Genomic DNA, 14,167 nt, shown 5'->3' on the forward strand with positions numbered 1-14,167 from the left:
TTATATATAAATAGGATAGTAGTATATATTTTTCAGAAGAATAATAGGTGGATGATTTAACTTTTTGAATCTGTGGTAGAGTTGGGTTGGGAAGTTAGGTAAAATACGTTCCAAACTTACTTTACCTACACGGAAGAAGCCTCCATGTTCTCACGTCTCAATTTAAATAATTGGCGTCTCGTTTACTTCAATAGTCGGTGCCAATATTCCTTTTAATTGTCGTGAGGATTTGTGCCCCCAAACAATTATCGACAGATTACGGAATTTCTCAATTCCATCGAGGGGAAAGTACCTAGTCTTACTACTACTATTAAATAAGCTAGTACGGGTATTTTTGCATGTGCGTTGCGTGACAATATGGAAAATCATTCTATCATGTTCTATACAATGATGTTTATGGATTTAGAGAGATTTCAATTATAGTAGTGTTGACAAATCCAAAATAAAATACATGAAATATCAAACATCTAATGTGTAATTTTATGACGCATACTTACTGATAAGAAACATTGAGTATATATTTAGTCCAAAAAAAAATGTGCGGATGCTTAAGTATGAAAGTGTGAGAGGTTGACTATGAATGATTTCAAGAAGGATAGAGGTAAGTTGAAGAAGTTTTGGGGAGAAGTGATTATATGAAATGTGGTGTCGTTTCAGCTTACCGAGAACATAATCCTAGAATGGTGATTGTGAAGGACAGTGGCGGAATAAGGATTTTCGTCAAGAGTGTTCATACTTTAGAACAAGTAAAAAAATAAAGTGATGTTTTGTTCTCTTTTTTAAGTTAAAAATCGAAACTAAAAAAAATTAAACAAAACGAGGTCACTAAAGCAACTTTAAACAACCTTAACCATTGAGTTATCTTTCTTTACTATGTCAAGGATGTTCAACAATTAGTATATATCCAAAAATCTCGATATTTAATGTATATACTTGTAAAAATTTTCTGACGAAGGTTGTTCATCTGACTACCCTTGCTAAGGTGTAGCTCCGCCCCTGGTGAAAGACATAAATAAGGATAAAAAATTAGAAGATCGTTGTCTCTCTTATTCTCTCATACTAGTAGTCGTAGTATTACTCCGGTAGTATTGTCCTTTGAGTTTAGTTACTATATGTTGTTTGTTGTATTTTGATTATCATATTATTTTGTTATCATTACTGTTCAAAATAATTTCTCATGTTATCTATAATATTTTATCATAATTTTTTCACTTTTCTTATTTTTTTTTAATAGTTCTATCAACTTTTATTTAAAAATGTATCGAAAACAACCTGATAGAAGTTTCATTTATGAAAATAGTAGTAGTATAGATCTTTTTGAGAGAACATGTTTTAGTAGTTTTTAAATCATCTCGAGAATACAGATCGGAGAATTCTAGGACTTAAGGAGTGACGGAAGAATATGAAATACGATAGAATCTTTCTAAATTAATAAATTTGTGTACGTAGAAGAAGCGTATACAATTTGGAAGCCAGAAGGTGCAGCAAACGACGTCGTTAGGTTCTTCCCCTTCAGTTTTTGGGACAGTTGTGCACAAAGGAACAGAACAAAAGGCAAAGCAGCAGCAAGTAGTGTGAAACCAAAAAAAAAAAAGAGCTAGCATTTGGTGTCGTCTCTCAAATGCTTCTCTCTCTCATTCGCTCCCTTCAACCGCCACCTCTTCAATGTAAAGACACACACATATATCTATTTATTTATATACACAGAGAGAAAGTAAAGTGCAAAATTGATTATTTTTTTTAATAATTTCAGGAGGAGAAGGAAGAAGAGAAGGAAAGAGAATTCAAACCTATGAAGAAGAAGTCGTCGGCGGCGATGGCGATGGCGGCGACCGCCGGAATGTCTGTGAGAAACATGCTGTGGTTGTGGTGGAAGTTGTTGGTTCTGGTTTCTCTTACTATTTGTGTGTTGGCTTTTCTGAAACTCCAAACCTACTCTCTTTCCGATTCGGAACTTTCCTCTTCTGCTTCTTCAATTTCTCGTAGATCTCGAGCTGTTGAGTATACTGGCAATCCCAAAGTTGCTTTCCTCTTTCTAGTGCGTCGGAATTTGCCTCTCGATTTCCTTTGGGGAAGTTTCTTCGAGGTGAGGTGATTTTTCAATTTTTCGTTAAACTTGGCAAATTCATCAAATTTAGGATCAGGATAGCTCTTTATCCTCCCTTCGTTCTCTTTTGTGATGATTAAACTCTCGTTGCAGCTTCAAAATGTGCAACAGTGCAGTTGTTTTTTGGGATTAGTAGTGAAATTCCAGTTTTTTTTTAAAATTTGCTAGAGCACAATGGAAATGTGAAAGTTATTAGGTTGCGCAGATATTCCCTGCAAAAACTGAATATTTGATATCATTATCTCTTTGGTGTTTGCAGAATGCTGGCACTGGTAATTTTTCCATATATGTACATTCGGAGCCTGGTTTTGTGTTTGATGAGTCTACTACAAGATCGACTTTCTTTTATGATCGCCAATTGACAAATAGCATCAAGGTAAGTGGTGTTACTTGCCTACTGTGTTGCTACATTGTAAATTGTAATGCAAAAATAATATCTTTATTGTGTTCTTTTTGTGTGTGTGTGGTCGAAGTAATTTCATTTTGCAGTGACATAGCGTTTAATTCAGTGAATTCATTTATTCTTTTTCTTTTGTCCTCTTAATCGGTCTATTTATGTTTATTGCTCTTGGATTTTATCGGAAAATGTATCTGATTGAACTTGTAAAAAGAGATTTGGTTGGTTGCATGAAATTTCCTCCAATATGTTGGAACTTTAGATTCTAAACCTTAAGCTGACATATTATTATTGCACCAACCGACGAATGATGTTTGGTATATGGTAATTTAACCACTATAATTTATATGACTCTTTCCGTTTTGGGCGTACCAAATTGTTTGACAATGTTCCCAGTATTCCAATTATAATATTATTTTGTATAACTTTCACAACTTTTAAGAATTCAAAAGTCAATTTGCTGTGATGTTTCCTGTATAAGATACACTCGATGGGACTACCTATTACTTTACTATTTGTATCCACTACCATCAATACAAGATTTAAAGTCAATTTGACATTTTAAAATCTCTCATCAAAGAATGTAATATTATTCATTTATTTTCTGTTTATTCTTTCTATCACTTATATCCTTACCAGATTGATATGAAGAGTGACCTGTAGGTAGCTTGGGGAGAATCAAGTATGATCCAAGCAGAGAAATTATTACTTGGCTCAGCACTTAATGATCCAGCAAATCAAAGATTTGTTCTCTTGTCTGACAGGTACATTTTTTTACTTTCAAAAACATTTGACGTGTGACATCTGTCAGATAAGTTTGTCTAGGTGGCTTGTTAGTGTGCATGCACGTGCCTTATTGATGCATGGCATTCTCAACAATTGCTTCAACTATTGGTTACCACGAACTGATCTTTTTATGCTTTTGTTTTTGTGATGAACCCGATTTACTTGATTATTTCCCGTAAATGGAAAAGTCTAGCATCTTTCAAAACACCCCTTCATATATTTTGAAGTTTCTTTGATGATCAAACTTTTTAGACACATTCCTTTGGAGTACCTATCTAACTAAGATCAATTCTCTTATTGGTCATCTCAAACTCATTAACCTATTCACACCTTTCGTTTTGTTAATTTACACACTGCTCAAACTGGGTGATCTGAATTGCGTTTGAGGGGTAATACTTGTGTTAGATATCAAGACTCGGGTAGAGCTATAATTTTTTGGTTCCTATTGAAGAAGAAACAATCATACAACTTTTTTAGATATGCTTAGCACCACTGCTAATTATTATTGTTACTACATTGAATAGACATGGATATGGTAGGATAAGGCCCTAAGACACTTGTTTTCAAGAGAAAAAGAAAGGAGAAGACACGTAGGACATATCAATCGGAAAAGTATAAGGGTCAGTTATTAGGAAGTGAATTCACACTGGAATTATTGAATGGACAGCACAATCATATTCTTGCTTGGTAAATGGTCATAGTAGATTTATTAGACAGAATACTCATTTCTTATCCAAAAAAATTAAAAAAAAAAGAAAAAGAAAACAAATACACATTCAAAACTTTGTCGTGCACATACAGTCCATGCTTTAACTCGCAAATCGTCCTGTATGCTGTTGCACTAGAGACTAAGTGTCTACACTACATATCTTCTCGACTTCTTGTTAATGAATCATGAGAGAGCTTACTTCAAAATGTAGTGTGTTTCAATTCTTTTATCCATGTATTTCCCTTCTGTTTGTTTCACCCAATTATTGAATTATGGTTTGTGCCTTGGTGTTAAGATTTTTCTCTAAATGTGTAATGGTTGATATTGCAGCTGTGTCCCACTGTACAACTTCAGCTTCATATACAACTACTTGATGGCTTCTCCGAGGAGCTTTGTGGACAGGTAACATGGATGATAAAACTTGTGTGATTGCTGGACAGGTGATTGATTTTATGGAACTGGTAGGAAACAATAGAAAAAAGAAAAAACAATCAGCTTCTTAAGTGGGTTCAGGATTTGAGGATCTGGTTGAATTTCTTATGACTTATTTCGAATTCTCATATTAGTAGCATCAACAGTGAATGAATGAGGTTCTGTTTGTCTTCCAGTTTTCTTGATAAAAAGGATGTTCGCTACAACCCAAGGATGTCACCCTATATACCAGTGAGCAAATGGCGAAAAGGGTCACAGGTAATTGCCCCTCAGTCTGAATTATAAGCACATCTATGTCCCACCAACCTCAACTATGAAATTCATTAATCTGTCCTGTTTGGAAAAAAAAATCATTAACTTGTGAATTTTTCTGCTCTAGTGGAGTTGAATTTTCATTTATTCCTTGCAAAGCAATTCAAGGCATATAATAGAGTAGAGGGGTGTAGACAAGTTGGGTGTGGCAACTCTAGAGAAGCTTTGAAATGCTTGTTTTTTCAGATTAATCAAAATCATGTTCAAAGATCAAAAGTGGAGGAGCACTTACCAACTCCATCAAATGGGGAAAGGATGTACAAAAGTGAAAGGAAACTCGGGAACCAAAGAGGTCTGCAAAAGACTTATGCAGATAACAATTAAAGTACCTATAAACTTGATTTAAAAAGCACCTATGTACTTGAAATATGTCAACCTATATTACTACCTAACAAAAATTGAAAGATATTTTCAGAAGGGATCACCCACCAACTTAATGATCTTTGTTGACCTTGTATCTATGAATAAAAGAATTAGTTTGCCTATATGTGAAAATATATTCAATGAAATCTGTGGGTCCTCGCCATCTTAAGTATGGGATGTGGCCTTATGGTCAATGAAGTGAGTTGAGAACCATGATTTATTGGGTTCGAATCCTAGCAGAGACAAAAACATTTAGTGATTTCTTCTCATTTGTCCAATCCTTGGTGGACAAGGTTAGCAGGTACCTTGTGGAATTAGTCGAGGTGTGTGTAAGTTGACCCAAACACCATGAAAGTTTCTTCTCAGATCAAGATTGTGTTCTAAACATAAGATTTTAGTATGGTGGTCTATCAATATGGGAAATATTGATTGATATTTGCCTGCTAAAATGTCATCATGACCTACTAATTTTAAAGGACAGCTGCCAAATCTCAATGAGAAGAACTATTTTTTTTTATTGACGAAATTTATGTGTGCTCAAGTTATTGTTACTCTTTAAAAATCATCTTTAGTTCCTGATTCAGAGAAAGTCGTTTTTAGTTTTCATCCAGCAGTTTTTTTCACCTTTTCAAATTAAAGTAGTTTTTGTATTTATAAGCTAGGTAGACTTAGTATTTCGAAGCTTGGATGTTTTTTTTTAAAAAATTGTAATATCTCAAGTGAATTAAATATACTGCAAGCTCGTATGAGTTGTGACATGAGTATGACATTTATCCTATCTGTTTCTATGAGTTTTGACTTGACATTTTAGTCCAGTGGATCACTTTAATCAGGAAGCACGCGGAAGTGGTGGCAGATGATGATGCCGTGTTTCCAGTATTCAAGATGTTCTGCAAGGTTCATATCATGTGCTCTTCCCTTTTTGAACTTCACATGTATGTTTACATGGATAGTGCTATAAGGTTAAATGTATGCATGCTTAATAAAGCATTGGTGCTCCCCAACAGCCTAAAAGCCCCCATTTACTAATGTACGCACGATGATGAACATGCTTTTGTAGTTAATGCCTTCCTTAGTTGGATTACTGTCCGTTTCATTCTCTAACTGGAACTGTTAAGTGTGGTTTTACACTGATGCATCATATCCCATATGCTTCACTTATGTGATAACTAATAGAGTCAGGAATTAATCTTGCAGAGACGTCCACCGCTGGAAGCCAGTAAGGGGAAAAAGAATGTGGTAAGTCAGCGTGCCTTCTGCTAAGAAGATGCATTTGACATTATTTATATTTGAGAACTGGAGGATCCCACTGTACATAATTCAAGTACTCTTTTCTCCCACTTCTGTTGTTGCCTTGCTTAGCACCGTGCTCCTTTGCAGCACCATCCTCTTGTGTATTGGGCATTATGCTGTGCCGAAGTGTTCCTCAGTTGGCTCCTCTCCCTTAGCCCCATCCTTTGCCACCTCTAGTGCACCTTTTTGGTTTCCGGAAGCATTCACTTTTCAGTTGATACTTGTTTCTTCTAACCATGAAATAAACCTTACAGAAACTTCAGAAGCAGCACAACTGCATTCCAGATGAACACTATGTGCAGACATTGTTGGCGGTAAGTATCAGAGTTAATTCTTCCATTCTACTTTCCATCTGTAGTCTTCTTGTGTGTTCTCAGGACTCTGAACTTACCAGACTTATTTTACCTAGGTTATTTCCATCTTTAGTCTTATTGCGTGTTCTCAGGATTCCGTAATACATCTTTCTTTCGGAAATCCATTCTTTTAGATAAAAATACACAAAGTACTCGTGTTTTATTGATATACCAAGGATTTTTCTGTGTGGACTGCTTTCGAGAATTATTCTTCGGGACTAAGGTTCTAGATTTTTATTGGTTTACAGATACATGGGTTTGAAAGGGAACTTGAACGGAGAACAATAACCTATACAGAGTGGAATGAATCTGTGACAAATATGGAGAAAAAAGGTTGGCATCCCATAACATTTAGCTATGCAGATGCTGGGCCTGTACAGATCAAGAGAATAAAGGTATGTATTGGATGTGTCTAATAATCTGTCATCTCTAGCTTTGCGCATTTGACGCTATGATCATATCTGTTTACATTTTCATGTTGACGTAGTTTCAATTTCTCTTTTTTTGACTTCGCTTTTTGGTTTTCCTTGTTGACTTCTTCAATGATTTTCTGTTACCGGCTTTGCCTTTTGGTTCTTCACTCCCTTTTTTTGGTTTTCTTTCCCTGTCTTCCTTGGTTGTTTCTTTTCTTAAAATCTTTTGTTGGTTATTTCTTCAACTTCTCTAGCTGTTTTTGTGTCTTCAATTCTTCTGGTTGGTATTGCATTAAGATATCTTGCCTACTGAACTGATTGCATTGTGAAACTTGCTACCCTTCCAATTTTTACAGGATATCCGCAATGTTTACTATGAAAGTGAGTACCGGACAGAGTGGTGTCGGAATAATTCTACTCTGGTCCCCTGTTTTCTGTTTGCAAGGAAATTCTCAAGAGGGGCTGCAATGCGCCTTTTGAGTGAAGGAATAGTTTCTCAGTTCGACGCCGCCTCTATAATGAACTCAACACCATGATTTTAATCAATCTCTTATTATTAGTTTTTATTTGTCATATACTTCGATGAGGGGATAAGTTGCCGTTGATAGAATTGCAACTTCAGTGTGTCACAACACCCCTCTAGCTTACTGATTTAGGAAATATACAGATGGAAGCTGATCATAGTATGGTTCATGTAACACTGTTTTGTAGATATTAAAAAAATCGCATTACGCTGTACGGTTATCTGTCTTAAAATGCTAGGAATTCTTTTTATTTATTTTTTGTTCGGTACATGGTGCATTATGTTTCGCATTTGGAAAAGCAAGGATTGTTGATTTGTGTTGTATGATTTGAGACAGGAACTACCTTTATATCCAGCTTCCGCAATCTTATGTTCTTTTCCCCAAAGTGTTACACGAAATGAGAGATGAGAGCCAAATGTCCATTTATTAGTTAGCTTCCAGTAGTTTAGTTAGTTACAGGAAGTTAGTTAATTAGTGCACAGTAATCGAGGTAACAGAATTAGTTAGAAGCAGTTACAGATTAGTTTCTTCTCATTTCTATTAAAAAGCATTGTATCATTACAGATTGAATCATGAATTGAATATACAAGTACATTCCCTATTGAATTCTACTCTTCATCTTCAATCTTTCCATCCACCACAGCTGAATAACTCGAGCTTCTCCATCAAGCTCCTGTCCAGCTGCTAAGACCTCGGATTCCTTTGAGAATCCCTGTATTTTAGCTCACAGAGAAGCTTAAAAAAAGCTTTGCCCGTTCTTTGTCAATTTTCAACTGAGAGAAATGTTCTCATTGGTTAGATTTTAGTGCTCCAAGCAAGAAGGGACAATCTCATCACTCAGGCCTGTCGATCAATTAAAAGAATGGCGTTATAACTAAATGACTTTTTTAGTGAGAATATTCAGGTTAGTTTGTGTGAATTTTGAAGCTGCCGCTTTCTACTTTCTGCTAGTACATGTAGATAACTGAATGACTGTTCTATCTTAATCGTTGAGGCATTTTCACAGTTTCTGCTCTGGCTAAACCTCCGGTTTGAGAGAAGTGTCTTATTCAATGTAATTACGTCACATTTCAACCCCATTGTGCTGCAGAGCAACGTATATTTTGAAGGGAGACATGTGTCGTGAAGCGAATCCTAACCAATAAACTATAAATAGAACGAGATGGCTCAATTTCTTGGCTATCTATAACGATATCAGATTGTTTCTGGCCTTGAGAGAGTGATTTCTATTGTTGGCAAAATTAGGGAAATGTCCATACTAGCTGAATACAAATATTATCTAATCAGAAATCGGTGAAGTGGCAGTTTACTTGCTTCTTTAAGAACTTGTCTACACACATTATTAGACTTAAACAATCTCTTGTTTCCATCCTTGATGACGTGCTCTGAGCTCCCACATAGAAGTGATTTGTCTCTGTGCTTCTAAAGCAATTTCAGCCTTTTCTCTAGCTTCTTCACAAGTTCCCATCCCTGATGTACATTTGTCTGCCTCTTTTTGATATTGGGACACCATCTTTTTTGTCTCAAGCAGTGCCATGTCCGCTCTTCTCTGGTTTTCCACTGTTTCAACTTCCATTTGCTTTAATTCCTCTGTCAAAAGAGCTGTGAAGTTTCTCTCCTCCTCCTCACTCACCCCCAGATCATGCTCCATGCAATCTATGAAACAATAGAGGAAATAAGACTGCTATCAAAAGTACAGTACTAGTAATATTTTCTCCCCCTTCGGAAACTCCGCTGCTATTAGGAGCAGTATGCTTTGTAATGACTACTTAATATCTTATGCTTATTCTATTTAACCGGAAAAGAAAAAAAATACTAGCAAAAGGTTAAGAAAACCAACCTGTAAAAGTACTCACATTCAAACCTGGTAAGAAAAAAGAGGTGAACCATGTCAAAAATACTATTGAAAACATTCTCAATATCAACAGTGTAGTGTAGCTATATATTATTTCGCTTGCATGACACTGAGGTGGATTCAAAATTGAGACTGTTGATTCGAAATACATGAGGTTAATTATAAACTACCACAAAAAGCCACCTTCCTTGCCTTTAGGGACGCAACAATAAGTAATCAAAAGGAGCCTCTCACTCGAGTCCCTACCCATGCTTTTCTTCACTTGCAAACCACAACCTAATAAGTTGGTAAAGCCAACACAAGATCCATCCCCTTCATTTTATGGTGACTCCAGCTCCCTATATAAGACTAACCTATCCATAACTACACGCTCGCCCGGCAATCGCAAGTGGGCATTGTGAGAAAAACATTTTGTGTTGCGAGATTTCTAAATAATTGAAGCAAGGAAAAAAAAAAGAAATTACGATTTTACCAATTACTTTATCCTAATCATCCCTTTTTTTAGCCAAGTCCCGGGATCTATGATTTAGAATCAGTGAGTTCAAAATGCATGCATGCATGCACTATGACTATATTATAAACATACATACTACATTAACAATTAAGAGAGGAAATTAATTGGAAGGGTATTGTATATATAATACCTTGTGGAAAAGAGTGAAGGAATTGATCATTAGAGCAATCACAAGGACACGAAGGGCAAGAATAATGGGTAGATGAATAAATAGATTGAGAGAGGGGCGGACCAGCTACATGATAAGCGGTAATGCACAACCCCATAATGAACACCCCTAACATCACCTGCTTCCCACTCCACCTGCTTCTTCCATGTTTATTCATTTTTATACTCTCTCTGTGTTTGGATTTTTTTCTCTTCTCTTTCTTTAACTGTTATGTCTGTCTATATGTTAAAGAGGTTTTTCAGGATCTTTGTGCTGTGTTTACCATGTCTAATATATGTTAAAGAGGTTTTTCAGGATCTACATAGCCAGTAATCAGCTTTCTTTTTTTAGGCCCAAAAGAATTTCTAAATTTTTCTTTTTACATAATACTAGTATATAATATGCAATTCAAATAATTATTAACTACTTTTATTAATGATAAAATTAACACCTTTTTAATCATTTGTTGTCATCGGTTATTATAATGCTTGTTTAATAATATTTTAGGGATTTTGTCAAGGTAATTATATATAGATGAAAGTGGTGGACCTGTAATTAACATTGCAATCATTTCCTATTTCTTATTTCTCGTAGTCGGTGGTTTTTTTTGGTGACAGCTTTGGCTTGGTAACGTTTCTGAATTGACCCGCTTCAAGCTAATTAGACCGTGACATACTACAGATTGGAATAAGTGCAAGGAAATAAACTCAATTAAATAGAAACACTTGATTGTTTTCCAAATGTCTGTATTGATCATAGAATAATGTTAACCGTTGCCATAATTGGAAGTAGTTTTTTTAAAATCTAACAAAATCTTACTAAATATCAACAATCTCAAAAATAAAATAAAATGAACTGACTATAATATCAATTGAATGGAGACAGGAAAGTTTGATGCCCTTTCCCACCAGTGAGGCTGAAGTAGCATGGTATAAATAAAGAGGGCTGAATAAATATGCAACCCTATATACTTGTCAATTTTTGCCATTTAGACACCTAACGAAGGCTAGTATCTATTGAACACCTGACCTAAGTGTAAAATGTTTTCCACAATGCGTGACCTGAGGTAATGTGTTAAATGCTCCAGATTTCCTCGGGTTCTTTCACTACAATATGTGCATCAACCTAGTTCGGTTGCTTCTTTGGAAACTCCCTTGCCCCAAATAGTAGATCCAATTCAATCATTTGTACTGCCCATCTCAACCTGTAGCAATGATGTATGCATTAATCAATATGTTGAGCTGAAACGTAGCTTAAAGCATGAGGTCGCAATGAAGTATGCATTAATCAATATGCTGGCTAAATTAGCTGACTCAGCTGGTTTTCTTTTCTCGTCAAGTGTGATAGGTAAGCATATAGCAGGATACAACAGATGAAACGAGCTTACCTAATATAATAGCATTAGACCAACTGCTCCTTAATATAAAATCTTAGATTCCTTAAGGGGGTCATAGGCGAAGCATAGAATGACGAGTAACTGCAGGAAGAGTCAACAGATTGGAAGCAGGAGGAAAGTTGGAATTGAATATCACTGACAAGATCTCCGCAGGCAATTCTGACGATGAATTTCACTGACAATAAACAATTGAGCAAATATCAAAAGATAAAATCAGATTGAAACTTGAGGTGCAGCAGATGGTGAAGGGGGAAGGTCCTATTCTAGTCTGCATAAGAGCCTTAAACCCATGGGTGTGGCCAGGACGGAGTGAGTTGATGGTCCATATACTGGGCATTATGAATTATTCTTAAAAGCCCTCTAATAACAGAGAGCAATAATGAAAACTAAAGCAGATGTCTAATAAACCCTACTAAGTTTATAAAAAGAAAAATGTATGTGGTGTAACCAAACTACCACATGATCCATAGAGAACCGGTGTCATTCGAGGTCATTCTATGCCTATTAATGGTATATGTGCCTTAGTGAGTCAGGTCACTCACAGTAAGTTCAAAGTCGACAAACATGCCTATTGACAGCTCACAATGTTCTTCAGATATTCTAAGTGCCTTGCAGACCTCGCTTCTATGACTTGCTAAAAGTCTGAAACCAAAACAGGATGAATAACAAGATATTTCAGTTGAGGATATCAACCTGGACAAGAAGAAGCAACAAATATAAAACCATAACCTTAAAGTTCTCAAGAGTTGACGTATAATCTGGCATTCCAATGGTCAACAGGCTACAGAATTCAAGATAAGGGCAGTTTGTAGTTGCATGTTTGATGAGTTCAACACACCCATCTGGTTCAACTCCGGATTTAGCTTCAACAGGGGATGCCAATCACAATTGTTTTTTCCTTCCTGAATGAGCAAAACCTTCACAAAAGTTGAACGAACCAAATGACTTAAATAAATCAGAGACATACTCCAGTTACCCACTTTCTTCCCCACTTGTATTAACTTAAAATAAAAACTCTCAATGGTTTTCCTCAGCCAAACGGTTAAGCTGATTTGCAATCTACAGAATGCAGAAAATGAAATATAAACTATGTCAGTAAGGCAATAAGCTCCTTTTAGCATTTTTTTTTGTACTTAAGACAATGAACTGAAAGAAGTTAACATAAGCAATAGTTTCAATCATATCCATCAACTTGCTCAGAGGTTCTTAAATTGACAAGGATCAATTGGTCTAGTTTCCATATTTAAATTAAGTAGTAATAAATGTCTGGAGTACAACACACTTACCACTCTCCATGAAAAATGCTCTGTGTATAACATTCTTCTGTCACTCTCTTATAGGCATCCACATGCTTTTTCCATTAGCCAGAAACATATAAACAGCCAACACAATGGATACAAGTCAAAATTGAAGAAACTTTATAGAAGAAAGCTATTTTACATTTTTTTTCCAATGAGGCAAATTCCTCCAAGTTTTGATAAAGGATATTAATTCAAAAAAAGTTGAGTTGAAGTTCTATTAGGAGGAAACAAAGGATGAAATGACATTATATGACTATCTTTGCAACAATTGGTTAAGTTTGACAAAGATAATAGATAATGTGCTACAGTCTAACACGTGTGTGCTGTCATGTGTTAGATTCATTATGAACTACATGGACATACGTTCATTTCCATAGTTGACAGCGAACAACTTACCGGTGGATTTGCAGTTAGTAGTTGTAACACTTCCTGGGTTCCTGGCTTGCTCTCTTATTAAACTGATATTTCCTTGCTCAATATCTAGTACCACAATGACATCCTGAACAAATTGACATTTACTGTCAGGTATCTCCTCTCAGTTTCTACCTAAGTTTCACCAAGTGTTTGACATCAGTGATCCCCAAAGGAAAAACAGCAGGGAGAAGATGTCGTACATAAGCACTTATGATATATTCTCTATGTTTGACATGATTACCCTTTCACTAATCTCCTCGTTCAAATTCTTCAGAACCAACATTATATCTTCCTGCCGAGGATGAGAGGTTTGGCCCATGAAAAAAGTTGTTATCACTCCATGTAAGTCAATAAAACTCCAACCAGGAAGCTTTTTGAGCCCAAGTTCTCTCATCTGGACCCAGGTCTTACCAACGCCATCCCACTGGGCCAATGAAGCATAACTATGAGCCAATTGCACATACCTTCCAGCGTCCTCATGATCTAACTCTGAGATTTCTTTAGCAACAACATCCCTAAGTTCTTCCAGGGCTTTTGTTTTGCAAGCATCAAGAACTATACCCAAAGCATTGGCCATTGGTTCTGGAAATTTCATCTTATAGAAGTTGTATGCATCTTTCACCCTACCGGCTCGACAAAGTAGGTCAACTATACATGCACAATGTTCGAGTTCAGGTTCAATCTTAAAATGCCTTGCCATAGTATCAAACAAGTTCAAACCTTGGTCCACAAGTCCATTATGACTACATGCATAAAGAACAGATAAGAAAATAACACTGTTTGGTGTAAGACCACTTTGCACAAGCTCCATATACAACGCCAGGGCAGTCTCCCCTTCACCATGACTGCC

At 36.0% G+C, this 14,167-nt stretch overlaps 3 protein-coding genes across 8 annotated transcripts in view; 1 reads left to right on the top strand and 2 right to left on the bottom strand.

Annotated features, from left to right (window-relative positions):
* The first annotated feature begins 1,484 nt into the window (after nucleotides 1-1,484).
* On the top strand, nucleotides 1,485-8,012 carry LOC129873170 (glycosyltransferase BC10-like). The gene is made up of 11 exons (XM_055948204.1): nucleotides 1,485-1,667; nucleotides 1,754-2,086; nucleotides 2,367-2,483; nucleotides 3,168-3,268; nucleotides 4,330-4,401; nucleotides 4,608-4,689; nucleotides 5,923-6,003; nucleotides 6,304-6,345; nucleotides 6,654-6,713; nucleotides 7,001-7,147; nucleotides 7,522-8,012. The coding sequence occupies exons 2-11, from the start codon at nucleotides 1,793-1,795 to the stop codon at nucleotides 7,699-7,701; spliced, it is 1,176 nt and encodes a 391-aa protein (XP_055804179.1). The 5' UTR covers nucleotides 1,485-1,667; nucleotides 1,754-1,792; the 3' UTR covers nucleotides 7,702-8,012.
* An 891-nt stretch (nucleotides 8,013-8,903) lies between these two features.
* LOC129873171 (uncharacterized) lies at nucleotides 8,904-9,574 on the bottom strand. Its single transcript, XM_055948205.1, has 2 exons — nucleotides 9,530-9,574; nucleotides 8,904-9,345 (listed from the first exon to the last, which is right to left on the bottom strand). Exon 2 carries the CDS (start codon nucleotides 9,338-9,340, stop codon nucleotides 9,038-9,040), a length of 303 nt encoding a protein of 100 aa, XP_055804180.1. The 5' UTR covers nucleotides 9,341-9,345; nucleotides 9,530-9,574; the 3' UTR covers nucleotides 8,904-9,037.
* A 1,469-nt stretch (nucleotides 9,575-11,043) lies between these two features.
* The window catches only part of LOC129872346 (pentatricopeptide repeat-containing protein At4g04370), a 5,112-nt gene continuing 1,988 nt past the window's right edge, over nucleotides 11,044-14,167 (bottom strand). Inside the window, exons 1-7 of one of the 6 annotated variants that reach the window (XM_055947325.1) lie at nucleotides 13,518-14,167; nucleotides 13,300-13,402; nucleotides 12,889-12,953; nucleotides 12,332-12,519; nucleotides 12,145-12,244; nucleotides 11,594-11,777; nucleotides 11,044-11,410 (exon numbers count right to left, since the gene is read on the bottom strand). The exon at nucleotides 13,518-14,167 is cut by the window's right edge and continues 1,988 nt beyond it. In XM_055947325.1, the coding sequence (XP_055803300.1) occupies nucleotides 13,526-14,167 (642 nt within the window). In that variant the 3' untranslated portion in view covers nucleotides 11,044-11,410; nucleotides 11,594-11,777; nucleotides 12,145-12,244; ... (2 more) ...; nucleotides 13,300-13,402; nucleotides 13,518-13,525. Of the gene's footprint in view, nucleotides 11,411-11,593; nucleotides 11,778-12,144; nucleotides 12,245-12,331; nucleotides 12,520-12,582; nucleotides 12,662-12,888; nucleotides 12,954-13,299 lie in introns of all 6 variants that reach the window. The other 5 variants (XM_055947323.1, XM_055947321.1, XM_055947322.1 and 2 more) reach the window with 5 other exon arrangements.

This window comes from Solanum dulcamara, chromosome 11 (assembly GCF_947179165.1).
Source record: "Solanum dulcamara chromosome 11, daSolDulc1.2, whole genome shotgun sequence".
NCBI lineage: Eukaryota > Viridiplantae > Streptophyta > Magnoliopsida > Solanales > Solanaceae > Solanum > Solanum dulcamara.

Excerpts from the sequence above, each read along its gene's own strand:
- LOC129873170 (XM_055948204.1), top strand. The coding sequence starts at position 1,793 with ATGAAGAAGAAGTCGTCGGCGGCGATGGCGATGGCGGCGACCGCCGGA. Across the intron at positions 4,690-5,922 it reads AATGGCGAAAAGGGTCACAG|TGGATCACTTTAATCAGGAA; the intron begins GTAATTGCCCCT and ends ATTTTAGTCCAG. Across the intron at positions 7,148-7,521 it reads TACAGATCAAGAGAATAAAG|GATATCCGCAATGTTTACTA; the intron begins GTATGTATTGGA and ends CAATTTTTACAG.
- LOC129873171 (XM_055948205.1), bottom strand. The coding sequence starts at position 9,340 with ATGGAGCATGATCTGGGGGTGAGTGAGGAGGAGGAGAGAAACTTCACA.